Source organism: Vigna unguiculata, chromosome 11, assembly GCF_004118075.2.
Source record: "Vigna unguiculata cultivar IT97K-499-35 chromosome 11, ASM411807v1, whole genome shotgun sequence".
NCBI classification, from domain to species: domain Eukaryota; kingdom Viridiplantae; phylum Streptophyta; class Magnoliopsida; order Fabales; family Fabaceae; genus Vigna; species Vigna unguiculata.
Window position 1 is genome coordinate 40343791 of NC_040289.1, and position 22449 is coordinate 40366239.

General features: G+C 30.4%; 2 protein-coding genes across 8 annotated transcripts; one reads left to right on the forward strand and one right to left on the reverse strand.

Annotated features, from left to right (window-relative positions):
* Positions 1-4989: 4989 nt before the first annotated feature.
* On the forward strand, positions 4990-7336 carry LOC114169679 (alcohol dehydrogenase-like 1). Its single transcript, XM_028054940.1, has 7 exons — positions 4990-5157; positions 5274-5416; positions 5537-5574; positions 5689-6091; positions 6194-6430; positions 6789-6947; positions 7037-7336. Exons 1-7 carry the CDS (start codon positions 5124-5126, stop codon positions 7154-7156), a joined length of 1134 nt encoding a protein of 377 aa, XP_027910741.1. The 5' UTR covers positions 4990-5123; the 3' UTR covers positions 7157-7336.
* A 1116-nt stretch (positions 7337-8452) lies between these two features.
* Positions 8453-17932, reverse strand: LOC114169861. Of its 7 annotated transcripts, none has more exons than XM_028055209.1 (13): positions 17696-17932; positions 17460-17577; positions 16999-17071; positions 14409-15254; positions 14029-14114; positions 13844-13938; positions 13404-13706; positions 12718-13230; positions 11790-12480; positions 11450-11680; positions 11208-11332; positions 10190-10560; positions 8453-9770 (listed from the first exon to the last, which is right to left on the reverse strand). In XM_028055209.1, the coding sequence occupies exons 3-13, from the start codon at positions 17050-17052 to the stop codon at positions 8790-8792; spliced, it is 4296 nt and encodes a 1431-aa protein (XP_027911010.1). In that variant the 5' UTR covers positions 17053-17071; positions 17460-17577; positions 17696-17932; the 3' UTR covers positions 8453-8789. The 7 variants fall into 7 exon arrangements, with proteins under 7 accessions (XP_027911010.1, XP_027911008.1, XP_027911009.1 ...); XM_028055207.1 differs by having other exon boundaries at positions 17669-17932; XM_028055208.1 differs by having other exon boundaries at positions 16999-17081; positions 17669-17932.
* Positions 17933-22449: the final 4517 nt, after the last annotated feature.

Here is a 22449-nt window from a genome sequence, read left to right on the forward strand (position 1 = left end):
TATGGCGCTTTCTACCGTTATGTGACGCGGTTGTTCATCATGGTAAAATTCGTGGAGGGAATAGAACGAATCTTATTATTCTTTAGGTAAATAATAATGGATTTAAACTGATTATTTTTTAAATACTTCATTTCACAAACTCAGTTTAAATTTATTAAAAAAAATTCATAAAATATTTCAATTATTATCATTAGTAGAAAAAGTTAACATTAAATAGTATTTAATAACTCAAAAGTATTAGGTGAAGTTATTGATGCTGGGGATAATGATTTTTTTTGTCAACATCCTTATAAGGATTTAATTGACGATTGCAAATTTTTTGTATATATAATTATTTTGATTAATATTGGTCCCACTTAACCTTCTTTATATTGTTGGTAAATGGTATTATTTTAAAAACTTTTGAATTTCGTAAGTATTAAAAGTTTTCTTTTTATCATATTAGATATTTTGTTAAAATAATTATTTAATATCCTTTTAATTTAAATTAATTTTTAAAAATATTTAGCTTTAAAATTATATTTTATATAAAGATAAAATATATTTAATTTTATCTGAGGCAATCTTTAATATTATATTAATTTTTTATAAAAAAAATATTTCGATGTAAATCTTATAATATTAAGATTGAATATTGTTCCAATGTATGTTAAAGTACCATAATTAAGATTGTAATTAAGATTTCATGGTTTGTTTTTTTGAGTTTGAAAATTTTGTTATCAAATATGTTTTTGGTCATTTCAGTAAATCTTGAAATTAGTTAATTTTGGAATTGTGCACCATTTTAGTCTTTTATCTTTCGAAATACTTGAATTTAGTCATTTTAATCAAATATTGTTAAGTTTATTTGACATTTCAAGCGCATTTCATAATAATATTTGACTTAAAATTAAAGATAAAACTTGTCAAACAATATTAACAACTTAATTACAATCTTAAAATGCGTATAAAATATCAAATAAACCTAATAAAATTGATTAAAAAAATTAAATTCACATATTTCAAAAAATAAATGACTAAAATAATACAAAATTTTAAAATAAATTAATTTAAAATTTCACTAAAAAAACATATTTAACCCTCGTTTTATCGAAAGGCGGAAGAAAGACGATGTTGATAATTCTCTTTCATTCCTTAAAGTCTGTGTTTGTATAGCCGAGCGAGGAACAGTGTTGTTTTTATGTTAATGCTTTTCTTTTTCCTTTTCTTTATATATCTTCATTTGTCTATTCCTTCACAAAAAACAATTTTCTTTTATGCTTTGCATTTTTTTTTCTTTTCTTAATATTTTCTTTTATCTCTTTCAATATCATTAGAGAATACGAAATTCACACCATGAAAAATTGTTGCATAAAAAACCAATTGTACCATTTATTACATTTGTTATGTATATTTAAATTGTCCTTCATCCTGATTATAAGAGGTTTCATAACAAAATTTTGAGTTAAGAGCTCATGGAGGTAGATTCGGCTTTGAAATATTGTTTCTATTTTCACGTAACAATATTAATGCTTCAGATCTTATGATGTGTTTAGATAAAGTAATTTAAGAAGATAATTAATTTATTTTGAGAAATTGATTTTTTTTTCAAGGAAAATTATTTGTTTGGAGGAGAAAATTAAAATTGATAAATTTTAAAAATGTATTTCAAATAATTAAAACAGTAAAATTTAAAATTCACTAAAAAAATAGAAATTTTCAAATTGTGAAATTGCTCATTCGTTAATAAAAAAAGTCCACAAGTTCAAGGTTGAAACGTGTGATTCAATCAAGTTAGATCAAAAGTAAAATTGGGCCAGGTAGGTAGGGTCGAAGGTCAAGATAAGCTAAACCAAAGTTTGAATTAGGCTAGACCAAATATCGATGAGTTGGATCAGGCTGAAGATTGAGTCGGATCGAGAAATTAGTGATAATACTCAAAGGAAAATCCAAATTCAAATCCATTTGAAAATATAAAGAAAGCATTTGAGATATTGAAGGATCCAAATTGTCTAAAAATTGTCATCACGATGACACGTTAATGACAGAATAAGAGACAAAAGCTTCACAAATATTTTAATAATATTTTCTTTTAAATTTTCTATATATGTATTTCTATGTATCATGTCATGTTAAAATATGGGTTGTTTTTTATTATATTACTGTAATTCTTTTATAAAATTATCAAAATAAAATAAAAATTAAAAATTGGATAAGTCATGCTTATATGATATGTTGTGAAAAATTATGCATGTATAGCATGATGTTAGGATAAAGTATATTGATCTTATAAATTGTTTACATAAACAAATAAGTGATGCGGATCGAACATAATAATAATGATTATGTTTAATTATTATTATTATTATTATTTAATTTGAACTAAAATTACGTCCGAATAACACAAATTTATATCAGATTACATTAAAAGTTATGTTGATAAAAAAATGTTAAAAATTATATTGTCTTAACATGATTTCCCATCAAATTAAAAAAAAAATACATATTTAACTAAAGTTGTGTTTTGCGACAAGTCTTTTTTTTTCTCACACATAAATTATGGAAGGTTGGGATGATTTTACTTTTACAAATTTGAAATGGTCCTATACTATTTTTTCTTTTTTAAAAGAACAATACTCTCTTAAACTATTTTTCATAAGGTATTGCTAGCAAAACTAATTAACAAATTTTCCCACATAAATATAAAAGGACAAGTTAAATTATTTTTCCATATAACTCATAGTTTTAAAGAGAATAATTATAATTTTTAATATTTTTATTTAAAACTCTTTCTCGTGTATAATTTCTCTACTCATCAGTTTGGTTATTTGATTTGATGATAAAATAAATGTGTTTTCGGTGCAGTTATAGTTGTTGGTTGAGACCCACGTGATTTGTTCCATTAATGAAAGGACCTTATTTTGTTCTTTTGCATAGAGACAGGGAAGAGGTAAAGGGAAGACTAGAAATAGGGATGGCAAAAATATTCCTGTTTACAGATATTTGTGGATAAAATCTACGACGCATAGTTACTATATGTAGGTATTTATTATCCACGTGTAGCGGGTAGCGAGTACTTTAATATCCGCTTATAAACGAGTCGGGTACGGGTATCATACTACTCGTATCCACAGGTACCCGTTATCCGCAAAAAAATTAAAATTAAAATTTAATTTATATTTTATTAAATTTAATTTAATTAAAATTAAAATTAACAGTATATTTTATTATGTTAAATTTAATTATAATTATAATTATAATTTAATTTAATTTATATTTTATTTTTATAATTTTATATTAAAAAATTTATAAAATATACTTTTTTTTAAATATTTGCGGGTATCGGATATCCAAGGGTACCTGCAGATTTTAAAAATATTCGCGAATATTTTTTAAGCTGATACCCGGCAGATAAATAAACGGGTAGCGGGTAGATTTTTTTATGGCAGGTCGTGTTGCAGGTAGACACTATCTATGTCCGACCCGACCCGTTGTCATCCCTAACTAAAACCCACTCTTTTCTAAAAAGTGCAATTGGTGGAGGAATGGGTGATGCTTGGGCTTACTCGTGATATTAAAAAAATAAATCTATTATTTATTAGATATATGTGAAGAAATATTTAAGAATTCTTGTATATTTATAAATATTTATAGATATATGTAAATATTTTTATATTATTTTTTTTAATTTTAAATAAGATTGTTTAAGAATAACTATGGTTAATCAATATTTATAGACATCACTTTGTAAAATAAAATTCTATCACTTTCTCTTTATCTTACACATTATTTTCTCTGTCACAATCATTACAAATTATCACATATCACCTAAGTCAAATGTGTACACTCTTCATAAACCATTTTAAATCAATCTTTTTCTTCTTCTCACTATTCATTCTATTTTTTCATTTTAGCATAAATGATCACAAGTTCTTGATGATCACGTGAATCAAATACACACAATTCTCACACATCATAAAATTATGTTCATATATCACCTTAGTTAAATTAACAATAAATTTTCATAAATGCTAATGCTCCCTATGTTTCTATGTATTTATTGTAGATGGAAAGGTGATGATGATGTACTCTATTTGTACTAATTCATTTGAAAAGAAGAATCAACATGGATTTACGACAAAAAAACGTGTACTCTTCCATCACCATGAGAAGAACTTTAACAAACATGGATATTCCTAATTATATATATATATATATATATATATATATATATATATATATATATATATATATATATCCCTTAATAAGAAAAAAATAAAAAGTATTATATTATGTTATACTAATGTTATATAATTAACAAAGTTAAAAATAATACAAGTAAATTTGTAAAATAATAATTTAAATTTAACTAAAATAATTTATAATAATAATTCTTTTTATTATATCAATAAGATCATAAATAAAATTGATATAAATTTCGTCCTCCTTACTCTTCCATTTCCATTATCTTTTCTTTTAAGTATAACTTATATATTATAAGTTTCTAAACTTAAATTAATTTTATAAAATCAACATGGAAAATTTGTATTTATTATATACTTATATATTATTATTTAGAAAAAAAAATGATATTTTAATAATTAAATTTTGATAATTTTTTTATAATTTAAAATGATATTTTTTAAATATTTTTTTATTTTTCTATATTTCAAAACTTAAAAATTAACACTTTAAAAAATATTGTGCTATTATATGCAACAAAGTTTTCTTGTCCAAATCGAAAGACCTCCAACAAAGATAAGGATGGGATTTACTCACCAGACAATTACTTATGCCGAACAGAAAGCAGAAAAGCAGCAGAAAAGTAACTGTGTTGAGCTGTTTTTTTGTTTTTTAATTGACAATATATTTTAATTATTAAATTTGGACAATTTTTTTTATAATTTTATGATTTTATGTGATATTTTTTTAAGTGGTTTTTATTTTTTATTTTTAAGTTTTAAAAACATGCGAGAAAATAGTAAAAATTTATTACTAAATAATTTTCTTTTTCTTTTTTTCATCTAAGTCTCTGTGGCAGCTATTCCCTTTTGTGTTATAAAGAAGAGGGCAAGACAGCACCCTCAGAAGAAGTTAGAACAGCATTTGTTTCATTTAATTACGAGATTGTGTTTTAATCTACAATGTCAAGAATCCCGCAGGTTGTAACATGCAAAGGTATCATCTTCAACCTTGTTCCATCTTTCTTGTGAGTGACCTTGCTAATTATGCAAAGCTCGTAATCTCTATCTCTCTGGATTATGAATGTACAAAATTTGGTTTTCGGATTGTAGCTGCAATATGCTGGGGATTAGGTCAACCTGTTACAGTAGAAGAGATACAGGTTGATCCACCAAAAGCAACAGAAGTTCGAGTTAAGATGCTCTGTTCCAGTTTATGCCACACAGACATAACAAGCCTTCAAGGATTCCCACATGTCAGAGTCTCTTCAATCCCATGTTTGAGTCTGATTTTGTTTTTTTTTTTTCTTTAAAACAATTATGAACAGTATAGTTTTATTTTCTTCATCTTTCTTCCACTGACAAATTGATCGCAGATGAAATTTCCTCGAGCACTTGGGCACGAAGGAGTTGGGTAAGCTCGACAAACACCACACTGTGTAACATGTTATGTTCATGTTCACGATTTCATGCTCATTTTTCTTGGGTTGTATCTTCTGTCGATTACGTGTTTGTTTTAATTTCTCAGTGTTGTGGAGAGTGTTGGTGACCAAGTGACAACCCTTAAAGAGGGCGATGTGGTGATCCCTACATACATAGGCGAGTGTGAAACATGTGAGAATTGTGTTTCCGGAAAAACCAATCTATGTCTGACAAACCCTGTGAGATTAACTGGTTTACTACCAGATGAGACTTCAAGAATGTCCATCAGAGGACAGAGGCTGTACCATGTTCTAAGTTGTGCTACATGGTCAGAATACATGGTTAGTGATGTCAATTACGTTCTCAAAGTTGATCCAACCATTGATCCAACCCATGCCAGTTTCATCTCGTGTGGGTTTTCAACTGGGTATGGAGCTGCTTGGAAAGAAGCCAAGGTTGAAAGTGGGTCCAGTGTAGCTGTTTTGGGTCTTGGTGCTGTTGGTTTAGGGGTATAAAAATCTGCATAAAGTTTTGTGTTGGATTTTGAGTTTTTTATCTGATTTAGTTTGAAGCTTGAATTGTGATTAAGTGAAAGTGACATGGTGTTGCAGGCTATAAGCGGAGCCAAAGCTATGGGAGCAGCTAAGATAATTGGAATTGACAAAAACGAGAAGAAGAGGGAAAAAGGAGAGGCTTTTGGAATGAACCACTTCATAAATCCAAGTGATTCTGCTAAATCTGTTTCAGAATTGGTAAAGGAAGCAACTGGTGGAATGGGTGTGGATTATTCCTTTGAGTGCACCGGAATTCCTCCTATGCTTACCGAATCATTGGAAGCCACAAAAATGGTTATTTTCATCAAATATCTTTTCATAATCGTGATCCGGAAGAAATTAAATATGAATCTAAGTTTTCCTTTGTTTGTTAAACATGATAAAATTAAATACTTTATAAAAGCAAATACCCAAGTTTATTATTTTAAAATGTGAATTTTAAATTTAATTTATCTTTTTAAAATCAAAGTGAAATTTGCATGCAGTAAATTGTTCTTAAGGATGTCAACCTTATAAGTTAAGTCTCATTTATTGTTATTGTGACTCTTGTATGAATTTCCTTGAAAAACCATGATGATTGTACACGTACTATTGTTATATTCTTTTAGTTTTTTGTATTTAGTGTTTAAAGTTATTTGTTCCGTACATGCAGGGAACGGGTAAAACAGTAGTAGTTGGAATACCAGCAGAACCTACTGTCCCATTGGGTCTCATAGCCATTCTTTTGGGTAGAACTTTGAAAGGTTCAGTTTTTGGGGGCTTAAAAGTTAGGTCTGATCTCTCCATAGTAGTTGACAAAAGCCAGAAAAAGGTAATTAATTAATTAATTAAAGTAGATTATTTTTCTAAATCATTTCTTGCATGTTTTATTATGGTAGTGATAAATTTGGTAATTTACAGGAATTCCCTCTTGAAGAACTATGGAGCCATGAGGTCCCATTAGAAGATATTAAGAATGCATTCGTGATATTGAAGGAGCCCAGTTGTCTGAAAATTGTCATCAAGATGTCACATTTATGACAGATAAGAGACAAAAAGCTTCAGCAGAATGCAGAGATTCACATGTATTTCTGACATTTCTTTCCAAGGATAATATTAACACGGGCTTGAGGCACAAATATCTATGTAACAAATAAAAGACAGTGGTGTGAATACCACTGTTTAAACATTTTAATAATATTTTCTTTTACCTTTTCTATATATTTCTATGTATCATGTTAAAATATGGGTTTTTCATTATGTTAATATATTATAAAATTATCAAAATAAACAAATTTTAAAAATTGGATAAGTCATACTTATAATATGATGTGAAAAAATATGCATGTATAGCATGATGTTCGGATAAAGTTGTATTGATCTAAAAAGGAGAGAAGTGACGCGGATCAAACACAATAATGATTATGCTTATTATTATTATTTAATTTGAACTAAGATTATGAGCGAGTAACATAATTTCAGATCCAATCACATTAAAAGTTATGCTGATAAAAAATATTAAAAATTATATTGTCTTAACATGACTTCCCATCAAAATATATATATATATATATATATATATATATATATATATATATAACTAAAGTTGTGTTTGGTAATATGTCTTTTTTTCTCATACATAAATTATGGAATGTAATTGTGAATAAATATACTTTATAACCTTAATTCATCAATGAAATTAATATTAGGTTAATTTTTTTGTGTGGTGTTATTAAATTATATATATATATATATATATATATATATATATATAATTATCATTATGAATTTTTTTTATTAAGTTACAAATTTGTAGACACATGTGAACGGTCAATGAAGAGGATGTTAAAAATAAATACAAAGATCAATCACAGTAGAACAATCTATATATGTGACTTAAGAATATCAACGCACACATATAGAGTCATGCAATTCAAACTCCATTTGCTTGCGACCTAATTAGTTAAAGACGGTTGTGATTGTTGTTATACTTTTGTTCAATTTTTATTTGATAACAAATTAGTAATCTTTAACATTGTTTACAAGTTTTTAGAATGTTTTCAATGGAAAATCTTCTTTGTGGGTGATTAATATATGCTATGTAATTGTTGTTTGCAATTGTCACTTAATTGTTTTAGAGTTGCCGACCAGTGAAAACAACAAATTTGATTTTTTCTTGTCCAAATTGCCTGTTCTTTTTTATTTCCTTCGACAAGAGAAACTCAAATCTATTGAAGATAGAGTAGAAGAATGGTACAAAAAAAAATCAAACAAAACAGAAAATCAAAATTCATGATCTAACTGCAGGAGGAATATGAAAAGAGAAAAGAGAAGTGATGAAGCCAGGAACAAAGGAAACCATGTCATAAAAATAGCCACCCGCAAGTTCCTAGTAACATTTCTGAAATTATAACGGCTGAAATTCTCTCTATATACAAACACAAACAGCCGTAACTATGCGTTCTGAAACCAAAAAGAAAGTACAAAAGCAAGTATTTAACAAAAGGGGAGAAAGAAAAGAAAGCTTATTTTAGCCGGGTACCTGAACAGGTGGACGTCTCTTCTTTGTATAAGGGATTCACTGGAGATGTGCTATATGGCTGCTTTATCCAAGGCATCTGGAACAAGAACAAGATAATGTACATGGTTAGAAATAGCAACGCAGCATGTTTATTTATTTGTCCGTGAATCTCCCAAAAAGAAGAAACGGAGATTTCGCATCGGGCAAAGTCTCATCTCTTCTAACTGGTTTCATGTGTTCTTTGCTTGAAGATGGAAAGGATAGTGACAAGGAAAGAGATGCAGCAACGTTCTCATCGTCTCGCTCGATATCGATATCAGGAGTCTTTTCTGGGTTGATTTTCTTGTCAACTGCACCAACAAAGAAAGGCATCATACCCTTGTGTGACGGTTTCGTTTCACCCCCCAAAGCAAGCTCCAAATTTGGAATCCCAACTTCAAATTGGTCCACGTACTCACGAGGCCCATTCAGTGAATCTCTGTTCACAACCATCCCCGAGTTATGTTTATTACGAGTGTCCACTGGAAAAAAGGTTCTCTCCATCGTTCCTAGGTCCTCGTGGATGATTTTCTCATCGCAAGCCGAAGAACAGGAACCAAGATTGTTCACTAGTGATGGGAAACTACCATTAAAAGAGACCCTGGCTCCAGCAGAATCGTTACATCCAAAAGCTCCACCCAAACTTGTTTGCAGCTTCTTGCTACTTTCTCTGTCTTCCAATTTGCCATTTACCTCATTCAAAGGACGTTTCCGACAACTAATTGTAGAAGCATCCAGAACTGTATCTGAAAGATCTATATTCTTAATTTTTTTATCAGTAGGTACCTGAAAGTTGACCTCTTCCAAATCAAGCTCTCCCGGTGCCTCCTCGTTAATATTGAGATCATTCCCCAACTGTTTCCTTTTAGGCCTTTGCTGATTCTCATCATACTCTAAAAGTTTATCCTTAATGATATTACTTGCAGTATCTATTTGGCAAACGACAGAAGGGATCTCCGAAGACAAAGAGGTCTCTTGCTTACCAGAAATATCAGGATTAGTTTTTGTGTCCACAATCCTTCTACTTACACTAGTTCCCATTGCTTCAGGAGGTTTAGACTGTATGTACCGTTTATGCTCTGGTTCGCTATCTCCCTGCAAATACCAATAGCATTAAAAAAACGAGATGACTAGTAGCAGGACTTAAGATTTTATAAAACATTTACAACTTCATTTTTTCCTTCTAAGAAGTGGTTAGCATCATCTCTCATAGCAGTATTTTCTTCTTTTACTTACTATAGCTATTTTTAATCTCCCCTTGTGTATCATAGTTGAATGATTGGCAAGTGTATATAATTAACAACTTGCGTTCTTAACTTCCTTGTAGAACCATCAAAAACAATTATCAAAAACTAATCAGTACATAAGTCTATAATTCAGAAAATAAAAATAACATTTCTAACTTATAATTACTACATATCAAGATCAGATCACAATTTAAAAGGATTTATGTCAAATAGCAAACAGAAAGTCTTGAATCTACCAAACAAGATATATAAGGATAAAAACATTACCAGGGACGAACCAGTGGAATTCATTTCTTGACACAATTGCGTACGGGTGATCTGAGTCCCAGATGTAGATTTGGTGTTGACTCTAGAATCTTGTCTCTCTAACTTTACTTGCAATTCCAAATGTGTCTGGCCAAACACAGTTCCCTTACTATCAAAATTCTTACATGGCATATTGTGACCTTGATCAATGGATTCTTCATCTATGCGTCTTGGTGAACACCAAGTTTCAGACAAAGTCATAATGGCAGATGGAAAATCCTTCTCATTTGGCATCACATTCAAACTGGGAATACATGCACTTTTTGTGGAATCTGAATGACTGATCCTCCTCCCTCTAAATATACCCCATAGAAAAAATAACATATTCCAACCTGCAGAGACAGTTTAAACTGTTGATATTTCTTATTGGAAAACCTTGTTACATAGATGATCATTTATACTTTCAGCCAAGTAAACTGCCAAACAACCCATACTGAGCACAACCCAGTGATGATCAAAAGGGAGAAAATTCACAGGACAAAGCACAACACCATCAACAAACTAATGCCAACTAGAGCAACAAATCATTGCCTCCGACAACAACATTCAGTATAAAGCAATATTGTCTTACGACCTTCTCACGTCTATTTCATCCAGATGAGTTGGTTTTAGAATTCCAACATATATAGAATTCTGATTCAAAATGAATGGATGTCATCAACTGGCATCAGGTATAAATACACCCAAGTTCGAAAAATAGCAATATCATTTATTACAAAAACTCTAAAATACAATATAAAACATGTTTGCTGATATTATATTATATATATAAAACTGATGCAAGCAAACTCTTTCGTAAGATACAATTCTCATTGTCTTTGTAAAAGACATTGCGAAGTTGCACATGAAAGAAATTTTTACAGAACTTGATAGTTAATGCAATCATAAACTTCAACCCAACACCAAAGCCATACACATCATTCACTAAGTTACCATGATCTCAGGAATTGTTTAGCAAGAGTCCAGAATAATATCTTACGTTGTGAATCTTCCGGAAGCTGATTGGATGCAAATATGAGAAGTTCAACACCATCAAACATCCCCCTAAGTGCCAAATCATTTCTAACCATGTGATCCAATAGACCCTTGTAGTGTCTCTCGTAACTGTAATAGAAAATTATTAGAAATGGTAAACAATTTACATGATAGGAAACAAAGAATTATATTTTCATTTCAATGCCTACTGTCAACAGACAAGTGAAGTGATATTCATATTCTTGCCTTTCAATGTCTTTGGCAAAGAAGTAAAGAGCAATATTATCTTCCTTAGCACCACTTTGATGAAATTGTGCAGGCCATATGCTCAATCGAGAAACTTCATTTAGGGAAACTTCAGGTAAAAAATTCTTTACTGTCTCAATAACTTTGGGAGAAGCACATGCGGATAAATGTGCCTGAATTCCAGCATACAAGTCCGGAGGCTTTCCATTTCTATGCACTTCAAAGACACCCCTGCATGAACAAAAAAAACTCATAAAACACATTTGATGGCAAACCATGAAGAGTAAACAAAGCAATCCAAAACAGAAGACAAACTAGCTCATCACAAGATGTTACATACTGCCAGATGTACTCATATTCCGGAATGACTGACATCTTCGAAAGAACACTTGAAATCGCCATTCCATTATTTGGCAAGTCTCTCACTACAGGCTTTCCAGAAGTGAGACCAGCAAATTCTGACTTTCTCAGCTGAGAGCAGAGATCAGTTTGGCAAAATTTAAGTTGCTTCGGATCATTAGCAGATGGACCTTTAGAGGTTTCAAATGAAGAACTCTCAAGAATTTCCTGCTTCACATTGGTTTCTTCAGCAGATATACTATTCTTCATTGTGTTGGAAACCAACACTTGGTTCTCAGAATTGACTTCACGTTTGAAACCAATGCTTGATGTAGGAAACTCGTTAGTTTCATCAGGACCTTCTTTCTTCTTGTGTATTTCAGGCCTTCTAAGCAAAGCTGCCTGTATTGCATCTTTCAATCTATTTCCCTTATGCATATCCTTTTTTGAACTACTTGTAGTAATGACTGATGCTTCGGGACCAAATTCCAGCGTACCACTAATCGAGCAACATTCTGTAGCATGGCCAAAATCTTTACATTTACGACAGAATGAACTCTTTGAAGCATTAGTAACACCTGACCTCACATGATCACTAGAACTATCTTTGGTTCTGACAACCTGATTAACAGTCTCCTGTGATCGAGGCATCCTATCCTGTTGAGTTTCATCAACACTGGTTGATGTTCTATCTGCAAAATCCAAACAATAACTAAATAAGAAACCATCATTGCAGAAAACATAGTCCACCTAGTTCCAAGAACAAAAATCCATCACAGGATGCTCCTACTACAATTAAAATAAGAGAAAGTTAAAAGAAAATGGTGTTACTACATAGAAAACTGAAATTTGAAAAACAGCTAAAAGTAGGTGAAATATTACAATAATATACTGAAATAAAATGTCTCCACTCGAGATCACTCTCACACCTGAACTAACTTGAGGTTCTGGGCTTCTACTGCCTGTATTATTCATAGACTTCGATAATGAATGTACTTTTCCATCTTGGTTGACCTTAAACTCTCGATTGTTGTCAACTGTATAAGGTTTAGCAGTTTCACCATGAGGAGCAAGCTTATGATCACCTTTTGACGTGGAAACAACAGAACTAACCGTAGCTGAATAAATGACAGGTCGATCAATCTTAGGTTGAAATTTCTTGTCAAGTGAACCCGATTCTTTTGTATGTCTCGATGGTTTCAAATCCTGAACAATTCCAGGTTTAGCAAAAATTGATTTAACTTTTGAATCATTAGTATTTGAACGCCCCAAGTGTGAGGATTTGAATGACACTGATTTGCTCATCATCCCAGCAACTGTCTCAATATACTTAGAAATATGTTCGACACCCCCTTTCTGCTTTTGGGGAACAACTTCATCGACAAGTTTGATTCTAGGCTTGGAATTGAAGTTGTTGAATGAATTGGACTTCAACAATGTACCTATTCGTAGAAACAGAAAAATCATACTATAAATAAATGAAAAGGTGAAACTCAAGGAAATTGGAGACATCGATATGTTTGCCATGGAATTCAAGGTCGCTTATAAGGAATGAATAAAATAAAGTAGAATACAGTAATGAAGTTCAGTCAGTAGATGTCAAATATAACCATACTCCTTGGATTTTGACTCCGAGGGCCAGTCGAAAGGGACCGTGCAAGGTCTACATTGTCGCCACCAAGGTGGCTACGCATGGGGATCTGTTGCCCAGACTTCATCTTTCCTTTATCCATGCTTTTGAGAGATGATTCTCGTGAGAGTGAGACTATTCTCTTTGGGCTTGATGCCTTCGGTGATCCTGTGCTCGATTCAAGAGCTTGCCTTTTTGCTGCTGAAGCTATTTCCATGCTTTGAGAAGGTCTTTTTCCAGAAATTTGTGAAGCTGAAATAACTTTATGAAGATTTTTTTCTTCAATAACTAAACCACAAAATATAATTTCACAAATCTGTTAGCACATGAGAAAAAAGGATACAGAAGGCATGGCACTCTTTTTAAATACCATGCACAACTTTTTTCAAATAAAAAATGGTGTATACAAAGAACTTCAAGATTACCCAGCCTTTGATTTGTCGTCTCCTCTGCACACTTGCATTCTTCACACAACCAATCACCTTCCGGGAGCTTGACAAGCATTTCCCGCATGCAGTAGCTGATTCAAAGATACCATAATGTTAAGTCTCCATTTAGTAAAATATTATAGAAGCTAAGAAGAGGTAATATAGAAGGATCTTGTGCATACGTGTGCTCTGCACCATCACTACACCTACTACATATGGCAAGTAGATCTTCACGACCAGCATCTCCACAGATGTCACATACTTTTACCTATTTCCAAGTCAATTACAAGGGGAAAAGCAAAGTGAGCAACATCAAAGAAGTGTGTAACGAAAAAAAAAAAAACAGGTAACGAAAGAGAATAAAAGGGAAAATGAGGAATATTTATAAACCGAGTTGATTGTTTGCCATTACCCCAAGCCTCGAAAATAATTAAGATTATGCACATGCATATCTATCTTAATTCAAGTTCAAGCCATTACATTCTACTTCTCCCATTTACATCTCCGTTGAATTTACTTTTTGATGGAAAGAAACTAAAATAATGAAAGAAAATGCACTCACATCATGCTCAACAACATCTGATTCATCACCCTCATCTTCTGATTGAGGTTCAGACCTGCTAGATGATTTAATCAGCTCATCGACCTTCTCATGCAGTCCATCATGCGCTGAATATTTACGATCTTCATCTTTAGCAACGTCAACATTATTTCCCATATCTGCTTCTGACTTCGGACATATTTCCACTGAAACTTTGGCTGTACTATTATTTAGGTTTTCCTTATCTGCCACAGGTTTTGCATCAGCAGCAATAATAGGTACTCTCTCTTTGGTAAATGATGAATCTACATTTTCCATACAGCCTTCTAACAAACCAGACATGTCAACAGATGGCCCGTGTCCAGATCCTTCTGCCTCTAAGTGACTAACTAAAGTCGAACTACAGGATACATTTACTCTGTCTGTATTTTTTTGTTGCCTACCACTCCCTAAATTAGCATTACTGGTCCTACTGATACAAGAAGTGATATCGTCAAGACTTTCTAAACACTTGGAATCCTGATACTTCTCAGATAAGGCTTGTCCATTCTCAGCATTTTCAGACCGAGAATCATGAGTTGAAGAAATACTAGGCTTGTAATTGGTGTCATCGCTAGCATGCTTCAATCTTTCGCAAGCTCTGCTCCCAGGAGAAGACCCATCAGCCTCACAATACTGATTACCCTCCCCTAAGCGAGAGTTTTCATCAGAGAATTCTTTGACCTTTGACCCCATGAGAGCTCGGTTAAGATGCATGCAAGATGAACAAGGAGCTGAGCAAACATTACAAGTCCCTGATTCGAGTCTCATATCAGCTTTCTGAATCATAGAATGTTTGTCCAATTTGTTTCCACATTTGAGGGATACCTAAAATAAACAACTCATGATTTAAAGAATAACCTTCAATTCAGACTTCCGCAAATTACAATTAGCCCTCGGTAGTTTCTAATTCTTTTTAGAGTAAGGCTACTACAGTTCAATGTCAAAGTTTTACACTAACTGAAACATTGAAACACAAATGAAATTGTTTATTTCAAGCACAAGAGCTACACTACATGTTATCCAAACGTATTATCTATCTAAAATATTATTGAAATTCAGCAACTGTTTTTTTTCCTATGTTGGGTGCATATTTGGCGAGGAATAATTTGCCTAAACAAAACACATGGAAATCACTTCGAGTGATACCTAAACTAGACAAGGCACGATTAAAAAAATATTACCTTCAATTTAGATTACCACTACTTACAATTTAGCTCTTGCTAGTTTCTGATTATTTTTAGACTACAACAGTCCAGTGTCAAAGTTTTACTCTTTAACTATGACATTGACAACGATAAACACAAATGCAATGGTTTATCACAAGCACAAAAGTTGCACTACACATTACCCAACACATTATCGATCTAATACTCAGGAACTACTTTTTCTATGTTGGGTGCAAATTTGCCCCTACCAGGGATGATTTGCCCAAACAAAACACATTGGAATCATGTTCAATTGGGACACCGTAAAGAAGTGTATTTGATTGGCCTGTCAGGAAATAATTTATATCATTGAAATTCTTATCCCTACCACTCTTATCAGGTTTCTTTCTCATACATGCTGAGATTAGAGTAGCATCTGAGGTAATGCCTCAGTCTTGGTCGGTTTTACTTGAACTTCTTAAATTAGGTTAAATCATATTTCTTAGTGGTTACTAAACGTAATCTTCTATTACTAGACTCTTCTTTAAACAGAAGTGTTACAAAAATGATGCTTTTATCTTGTTCAGCTTTTATAAATATGTTTTTTCGGTGTCTAGAAGAGTCATAGGCTTTACCCTATTTCCTTCTCTTCCTTCCCTTGTAGGCTTCTCCTTTTTATACAATATATACATCAGTGAGCAGGGTAAGGCTCACTAAATTCTCTAAAATCTCAAGTGGAAGGAAGAATGAGGCCTATAACTAAAACTGAATTAAGTCCTGCCATGACAGTCTTTTGCAAGAACCACCCACCTTGCCATACATCAATGTGACCAGAACTTTTGTGTGTAGAGATAGAAGGCTAAATTTGAGCTAAACAAAAAGATGACTTCGTGACACTTTTACAAAATAAAAATTATCAAAACACACAATTCACAACAAATATAAAAAATTATAAATTTCATTCTTCATTTTTTTTAATTAAAATAACATACGACAATGCTATAAGTTTGCTTCAAGAAGAGATAGTTAATGCACAAAATGTCTTCCTTCGTCTTTATTTTACATCAACTACAAATTAAAAAATTAACAACCGTCACAAAATAGTAGAAATGGAAGAAGATTGCTGGTTGGTTTCAATGTTTATATTGCATCAGTAATTAAGAGAGGAAAACATAATGAAAGCAACAACTGTCCAAGACATGTCATTCACCACGATGAGAGCATATACAGTATACTCATATATAGCTGTTGAATAATCAAGAAAGTTCAATTGTCCCATCAAACAAGAAGAAGAAGAAAATCATAAGAAGAAATCTGGCTTATCAGATAATGTGATCCAAAAGAGGTTGCTCTTTAGACTATGTGTACGAATAACTGATTGCAATAAACAAAGGACAGGTTGTCAATTACCCTGTGTATCTCACCATATCCTCTTGAACATCATGATTACTCAATACTGCGGTTCTTGGTTCTTCCATGCGAAAACTCCTCTCCGTACTGATGTCATCTAGAAAGTAAATTCAAACCACATTAACAACTATCACTTACAAACAGAAAAAATAGCATGAATATAAATCATTAATAAAAGTAAATCAGTGATTGCCAAGTTGCCACCAGTTAAAAATGCTGTAAGTCTAGTCAGTCAACCAATGACTTAAAAAGCGAAAATCTGTTCCAAATCCCAAAATCCATTCAACTGACAAATAGAAACCCTAAAACAGACATACACTGAATTAACAGCCAAAAAGTAATCCAACCTCTCCAATGTTCTAGTATCGATGCAACACGGAAAACAAAATTCGGACAGAAGTACAACCAAAGAAATTGATGAAAAAAAAAATCTGAATAACAACCAAAAACCCTAACAATAAATGAATTGACATGCCTTTATATTCCAAGCCACCTTGGTCGCATTGTACAGGCTTCCCTAAGGTTCAGCCATGGCATATTGCAATCAAGCGCAAAGTGCCTTATGCGACGTCGTTTCCAGTCGCGAAAATTCTCTGTTCAAATTAACAGAAAAATCAGACGCAGAGTATCCTCAAGGACCACTGACTCAATGCGAATTCAAAGTTATACGCAAAACGAAATTACAGAGGATTTGACGCAATCCTCTCTCACATTTATGAACAATAATAAATTAGCGCATCAACACGTAATTTTTCTAGGTCTGTGATCTGAAGCCGCGAAATGATAAATCTCTCAAAAATATTTTTCTCACGAGAATTACATTTAACAAACTCTCTCTCACACAGTTTCTTCTTCCCTTTAATTTTTGTGCGGGTTTAGATAGGTTTTCTCTCCTTCTTCCCAGAAATTTTGCTTTCACTCCTTCTCTGAATTTTTTTTTTATTTTTTTACAAAAGTAAATGGAAAAAACCCATGATTTCATTTTCCACTTTTATTTCATTTTATTATTTCCTGGCCGATTCTACACGGGTCTTCCCACGTAAGATTTTTATTTATTTTTTCATTATTATTGGTTATTGATGGTTTTAAAAGATAAAGAAAAAATAATAATGAAAGGTACCACGCACGTGTGAGGGTTTTGAGAAGCGTGTAACGCGTTGCGTGTGAAATAACTGGAAACACGTGAGAAAGGTGCGCGTGAGGATTGCGTGGGGGCACTGTGGCAACTCTCCCTCAACGCCTCACGTTTTTGCGTATAATCTTCACTCACATTTTCTTGCCATAAAAGTAACAAACAAGAAGTGAGTTTCTTGAGACCAACATGTGCAAAAGGTGGAAGAGATGATGGAGAAAAAGTTGATACTTCTATAGAATAATTGCAAAAGGTCTAATGAATTTTATTGATTTTTAAAGGGGAAAATTATTTTTTAACAAACTTCTATTGATAAATTTTTGACAATATATATCTAGCAACGCTTTAATGGTCGAAAGAAATATATGATATAATTTGAAAAGAAAAAAGAAGTTATAATCGTGTACTAAAAAACTAATTTTGTCAAATTTTGTTAAATAAAATTTGTCAAAAAATATCGTAGTCTTCTTAAACATTACGAGATAATATGATTTTTAGTTATCAAGACATTATAAAGAAGGAAAAAAATCAAAAAAATAAATAAATAAATTATCATGTTTGGTTAGTGATGTGATTTTCAGCTCCAAATGTTTATTTAGAACAGGCATGATGTGTATTTCTTGTCTCCATTTAATGTTTTCAGAACTTATAAGTGAAAAAGAAACGCTATTAATAAATTGTTATCTATAGTTTGCATCAATGATGTGGCTTTTCGTGTAGGGAGAAAGATATTAAATGGTTTTAATTAATGAGGGTAGAGTTGATAATAACATTATGGTTGCTTGAATGGGAGAAGTGTATTGAAAATGTTTGAAAGAGTTTTTATCAAAATAACATTTGAACTTGTAAAATAAGGTCATTTTTAATAAAATATAGTGTTATAGATGATGTTAGTTCAAATACTTTTTTTTTTCAAACACTAATTGAGTGGAGTAAGTGTAATTCTCTAGTTTTGTATTATCTGTCTTTAGAATTATTTAGAATTAAATATGTTTTTGTTTCTTTAAGTTTGAATTAATTTTAGAATTAGTTTCATTTCGAAATTTTATATCAATTTAGTCATTCACTTTTATAAATGTGTTAATTTAGTAATTCTTATCAAAATTTGTTAAGTTTATTTGACATTTTAAACGCATTTTATTATAATATTTGAGTTAACATTGAAGCAAAAATGTGTCAAACGGTGTAAACAATTCAACTATTATCATCAAATGCGCTTGAAACATCAGATAAACTTAACAAAATTTGGTTAAAGTACTAAATTCACTCATTTTTAAATATAAATGACTAAATTGGTCAAAAGTTTTGAAGAGAAACTAATTCTAAATTTATATTTATTATAATATTTTGTTTACAATTATTTTTTATATAAATAATTTTATAAATTAATAATTATTAAAATAATGAATTAAGAATGAAGTGCATTAACGTATATGTGTGTCCACTAATCTAAATAACATGTTTAATTATTTTATATTGAAATACTTTATTATTTTATAATTTAAATACTTTTGTTTTTCTAATTATTTTATAAAGTTGATTGTAATTTTTTCTATGTAAAATATTTTAGTGTGGTTTATCTTTATTCTTTATGTTTTTCTATGGTGGTATTATTCTTTTAAAATTAATTATATTTATATTAAGAAACATCTCATTACAAAATTATATTTATTTAATTTTGAATTGTAAATAATTATTTAAATTACAAAAAAGTAATTATTAAAATGGTGAAATTAGAAAATAAATTTTGTATTATGAATAATTATTTGAATTTAACAAGTTGGTTATTAAAGAGAAAAATTAGAAAAAAAATGGACAAAAATACATTTGAAATTGATAATTTTCACTGAGATACAAAGCACTTAAAAATAGATTTAACTAGTCTTTTATGTAAATATGCTTTTTATTGTATATTCTTCAATGGTTTATAAAATGGAATTATGAATTTTAATATTTATATGTTTATTAAATAACCTTTAATTTTTTAGACAATGGACTCTTCAACTTGTAACTCCTTGTACTCTTCTGTATTAAAAAACAAGCAAAACAATTTAAGTGAAATTAAATTTCTTATCTTCAAATAAAGTTTTGTATTTAAATGTTATAAATCATAATCTTACTGGAATAAAAAAAATGTATTGAAAACGTTAATCATATTCTTCAATAATAAAAATCAATAAATACTTTGTATCCATATATAGAAAACTTGTTCAACATGATTTCATCACAAATCAGAAAGAAAGGTTCCAAAAGTTGGTGAGACTCACATCAAATGAAAAAGTTTCTTCTCACATTTGCGTTAGAAATTTGATTGCCGTGTTGCTAAGCATTCTCATCTCCATGTTACAGTTTTATCCTCAGCAATTACTTTAATATTTCAATCTAATTAATCTCTATATGGTGTTCTCAAATATTCATATCTTTTTTTTTTCTTATGTTAATAATTATTCAAACACTGTTCTCACGTCATATTTTCCCCATTAAATATTTTTCTTAGCTGAATGTCTTCCATAATGTTTATCTAGTAATGTTTATCTTCATATTTATTTATGAAACCTTAACAAAAAGTAATTATTACATTAAATGACAAAATATTTTTATTTTATTTTATTACATGATTAGTTAAAATGAAAAAATAACTTAATGTTACATAAAAATATTGCAGTGAGAAATACATATCATTATTAATACATAAATTGATCACAACTTACTTTGTTAAATATCTTAGATGAAAATTGTATTTTTGTGTTGTGACATAATAATGTAGAAGACTATGACTTCATTGAATTCTATCTAAATAGAAAGGTTTTCAAAACTTACAATCGATTAATTTATTAGCTTCTATGACTTTTCTCCATTTAATTTTGTTTTATTGCTATCAACAATCAGACAGTTTTTAATGTTCTTCTTGTCTTATTGTCACATAGGTTAACAATTACTGTTAAATGTTGATATCTGTTAACTATCTATTCATTTCGAGGTCAGTTTCCTTATGAATTACTACTTATTGAGTTTTGAATAAAATCCACTTGTGTCTTGATGTTACATCAAATGTGTAAATCATTATGTCTATTTGTTTTAAAAACATTAAAAATACTCACTAGTTGTAGTTAAATACTATTTTGTTTTTTAAAGGTTTCCTATATCTTTTAACACTAGTTATTGCAACTTATGTTGATATATACTATTTTTTTTATTTTATTTTAGCAAATAATTTCTTTCGATATCATTTGAATGCCCGTCTAAAGGTAATACGTAAAAGTACTTATATTTTTTTAATATAAAAAGTAGTTTTTGAAAGAAATGAATTGAAATCCAAACATTAAGTAATTATTCTATAAAGGTGTGTAATTATTTTAGGACGACACAGTTCAAAAGAGTAACTCTTATTTATTTAGAGGATTTAAAATTATTTTAAGGAAAATGGCATTTGGACGAGGAAATTAAGAAAATTTAAAATTTATGGATTTTAAAAAAATATTTTAAATAATTAAAATAGTAGAATGTAATATACACTCATAAAAGAAAGAAATTGAAATTTCCTATTTTGTGAAATTGCTCATTGGTTAGAAAAAAAAAATTACGGATTCAAAAAGTCGAGTCAAGATAGACAAAAGATCGAGACAAATCAATTTATACCAAAGGTCAAGTCATGTCGTGTCGGTCTAAAGATCAAGCTGGATCAAGTTAAAAGATTAAGCCAGACCGAAACAAAAGTAAAGTCAAATTAAGCCAAAGATCGAGTTAAATCATGTCAAAAATCAAGTTGAATCATGTCAAACTAAAAGTCGACTTGAACAAAAAATCAAGACTTCGTAGAAATTAAAAGTCGAACTAACTTAATTAAACTCAAAATTAAAGTTAAGTTTGCCAAAAATAAAAATTAAATTGTTTTATCTAAACAAAAAATTTAAAATATTTCAATTACTTCATTTAAACTAATTATTTAAGAAATAAAAAGAATTCAATTCAATTCAATTATTAGATATTTTTAATTTCTTACATTGTTCAAACACAAGTGAATAAATTTCCCTCTTTTTTACTGGGCAGAGATATTTCGAGCAATGCAGAATAAAATCACATTCATTAAGTAAAATTACGAACACTGCAGAATAAAATCAGGTTCTTTAAGTAAAAATGAGAGTAATGTAGAATGATAACATAAAACTGCTTATGATTCCTTTTCTTGCCAAACACACTACTATCCCAACTTGATTTCTGTTATCAATCATATACGAGGAAAAAAAATCTAGATCATGCACCGATGAACATTAGATCCAATCATTCTTTTGTATGGTGCCTTTCATTGCATATCACACATAAACAGTATTCC